The 3194-nt window shown below is 41.9% G+C and overlaps 1 protein-coding gene across 1 annotated transcript; it reads right to left on the reverse strand.

The window, feature by feature from the left end:
* Window positions 1-210: 210 nt before the first annotated feature.
* Window positions 211-2945, reverse strand: LOC142343022 (uncharacterized). The gene has a single exon (XM_075394707.1). The coding sequence runs from the start codon at window positions 2941-2943 to the stop codon at window positions 1132-1134; it is 1812 nt and encodes a 603-aa protein (XP_075250822.1). The 5' UTR covers window positions 2944-2945; the 3' UTR covers window positions 211-1131.
* Window positions 2946-3194: the final 249 nt, after the last annotated feature.

Below are 3194 nucleotides of genomic sequence, written 5' to 3' on the forward strand. Positions count from 1 at the left end.
CTGGCGGGTCGGTGGGCGCGCTTCGCCGCGATAACCGACCCGCGATTTCCGGATTACATCCCACAGCGCGTGAGAGGCATGGCCATGAACAGCGGTCCGCAACTGCGCTTAAACTGATATTCGGCTATCTAAACTGTAGGCCAACTAATATTGTGGTAAAGTATGGCACAAAAGGGGAGGCGATTCTCTACTAGGTACCAAAGGGGGGGGGGGCAATTGTTGAAAAGATCCTCTTTTATTAATACACTGATACAGATTACAACACAGAGAGAGAGCACAAGAGAGGGTAAGACATTGTCTACTATTGGCGAGAAATCAAAAGAGGAAAATAAGATTTGAGCATGATTGAAACAGGAGTGGATGAAAATATAAACTTGTCGATTGTGTGAATACTTTTCTATAATCAGGGAATAAAAATTTAATCTACTGTCAACAATAACTCAAATTCAAAGTGCATACATACAATTGCGATTATATTAATGTCAAATTTACAGCTCCTCAATTTCGAAAATTACACATTAATCACAAGAAATTATGCGTTCTTTATTATAATCGCTCACAAACCATTGGAATGGAACGTACATAGTCAGTAACATGAAACATGGGAAGTTAATGGTCAAGAATTTGACGGTTGAATGCACCCCAAGGGCAGACACATAGTGGCAACACTAAATGCGATAAGTTGTTTGAATCGATATGTTATGAACGAAATCAGAGCAACACGCTAGAAAGACCTGATTGAGAATTTGTAAACAACCAATAAAACTTTTCCAAGCTGGCAACCTAATGTAAACAAAAACTTGATCAATCAAACTTAAAACCACTTCTGAATAACAACACTGCATGGACATAAACTCGTAATAATGAATCACACCTTTGATACTAACGGGTAATCATAACTTGTAATAGCCTTTAATTTGAAGATCTATACAATTGACAATGAGGTAATCTCTCTAATCCGTTAATTAGGGTTTAAATTTGATTAAATACCTGCCACATAACTGATAAGATATGTTAAAATCTGCATTTCGATTGGTACATTTGCCAATTGATTTGCAGTGCATGTGATTAAATCGAACAATTTGACAGAGTAGTAAGAATTATTGTACATTAAAACAGTTGACACACTTATCACTGCTGGAAAATTTGGAAAGATTGTGGTGCAAGGGTTGGACTTGGAAAAGAATTGGACTGTTGCAAAACAGGAGGTCCAAACAGATTTACGTTCTGCTGATTACTAGACAAAGCAGGACTGCCAGTAGACGAGGAAAAGGATCCAGTAATCGGAGTGGACCCACTCGACGCCTTGAGAGAGTTCAAACTGGGACCTGGGGTCTTCTTGCCTTTTGAAGGACTCATGTTTAACCCTGAGAGGTCAATGTCAACGCTAGCACCCGACCATGTCGATCCCACTTTCGATGCTTGGTTACCTGGTACATCGGAAGCTGTGTTGTTGGTGCTAGTACCTTGAATCCCTTGGGAGTTCCATCCGGGGTGCGATTGCTCGCCGTTATGTACTGAAGATAAATTCGCTTGTAGCGGCATCAGAGGCTGGGCAATAAGAGGTTCTTGTTGCTGTTGATACGACAATGGAACAGAAGGCATATTAAATGAAGTGGTTTGTGATGGCGAAGCTATAGATTGTTCAGCAACAGCAGCGGACTGTTCGAATAAGTTAACAGTGGGCATCATCTGAACAGGGTCCAAGTTCCTTGGAGTAACTGATGGTGCGGGAGAAAGTGTTGCTTGGAATGGGTCAAAATTAACAGAAGTTGATTGAACAGTGTGTTGTGCGGTGAAGGGAGCCGATACGTTGCTTAAAGGCGTTGTAGTCAGATTATGGCTACCAGGTACCGTTGGCGCACCGGTAAATAGAGAAAATTCGTCGCTGTTCGATACTTGAGTTATCGGTTGTGTCGTCTCTTTAAAGTTTGCGAAGTTCTGCTGAGGATATGATGTTTGAGCTACAGGAGACGGAATCGATGTTTGTTTATTCTGTTCACTAGTGAACTCTATCAAACTCTGGCTGTTTACAAGGGGCGGTCGTTGAACTTGTACACTTGACTGGTTTGCATTTGGTGGCGCATTCTTAAAACCTCCAAAATCATCAGCAGGTCCAGAATTTTCGTTGTTTGAAGTAAACTCTCCGAAGTCATTTTTTGACTGGCTAGATTCCATTCCAATCAAATCAGGCTCCTTTTTCTTGGGAGCAATAGTGCTTTTTGGTAGAGAAAGTCTTGCAGACGTCCCTGAAGTTCCAAAACTCGTCGAAGTTCCATTGGAGTATTTTGGTGGCGGCTTCTCTGCAGTGTCGTGCCCATTGCCAGGTTGCGGCGAAGGGCTATCGCGAAAACCTCGTCCAGATTCCTGACCGGTTCCATAGCTTGGGGATGGATCCCTCTCTTTGAATGAACTTATCGAAAAGTCACCTCTCATGTCTCCGTCACCAGAATACGTATCGCTGGAAACTGAAGTAAATTTATCCTTCGTCTTTCTTGACTTCCGTCGCTCGTCTCTCAACCTGTCATCGTCATGTGCAAATTCAATTAACTCCTTAACTTTTTGTCGAACGTTTATGCCTTGGTCTTTGCCTGCATCATCAATAAAGTGATAATTTTTCAGACCCTTTAAATCGTACGAGTGATCTCGAGTGCTTGTAACAACTCTATCTGATCCATTTCTAAGCAAATAGCTTAAAACTAGAAGGCTTTTGTACACACGCCGCCAGCTTTTATGGGGATCAACAAGCATTCTCTTCCACAACATTTGCATTACCTCCTGATAAAACTCATAAGAGTATGTTAATCGTGCAAGTTCTTTCATTTGAGGTCCCGTTGGCCCCCATGGATCTTCATTTGTTGCCTCTCGAACGAGTGCTTCTGTTTCCGTATAGTTGTAAACAATGTTAGTTACACGGTCCTGCAGTTCTCGTATCTTCCACATGAGTACCTGAAATGACAAAAAATGAGATTAACTATCTTTTCTCGCAGCAGCCTCAGAGCCGATATTCTCGCATCAGCCTCAGATCCGATGTGCCAGAATGAAGTAACTGGCAAATTTATCACTTGAAAGAAGGCATCTCTCCTAATGGTTGGCCAGTCAACTTGGGGACAAACAGTCAACTCCTATATACAAGCATAAATTTTGACAGCAGTCAAATATTGTCAGGTATGTTGTTGTGGTGGCTTTACAGT

The sequence above is a fragment of the Convolutriloba macropyga genome, chromosome 7 (assembly GCF_964194025.1).
Source record: "Convolutriloba macropyga chromosome 7, txConMacr16.3, whole genome shotgun sequence".
NCBI classification, from domain to species: Eukaryota; Metazoa; Xenacoelomorpha; order Acoela; family Convolutidae; genus Convolutriloba; species Convolutriloba macropyga.

Excerpts from the sequence above, each read along its gene's own strand:
- LOC142343022 (XM_075394707.1), bottom strand. The coding sequence starts at position 2,943 with ATGTGGAAGATACGAGAACTGCAGGACCGTGTAACTAACATTGTTTAC.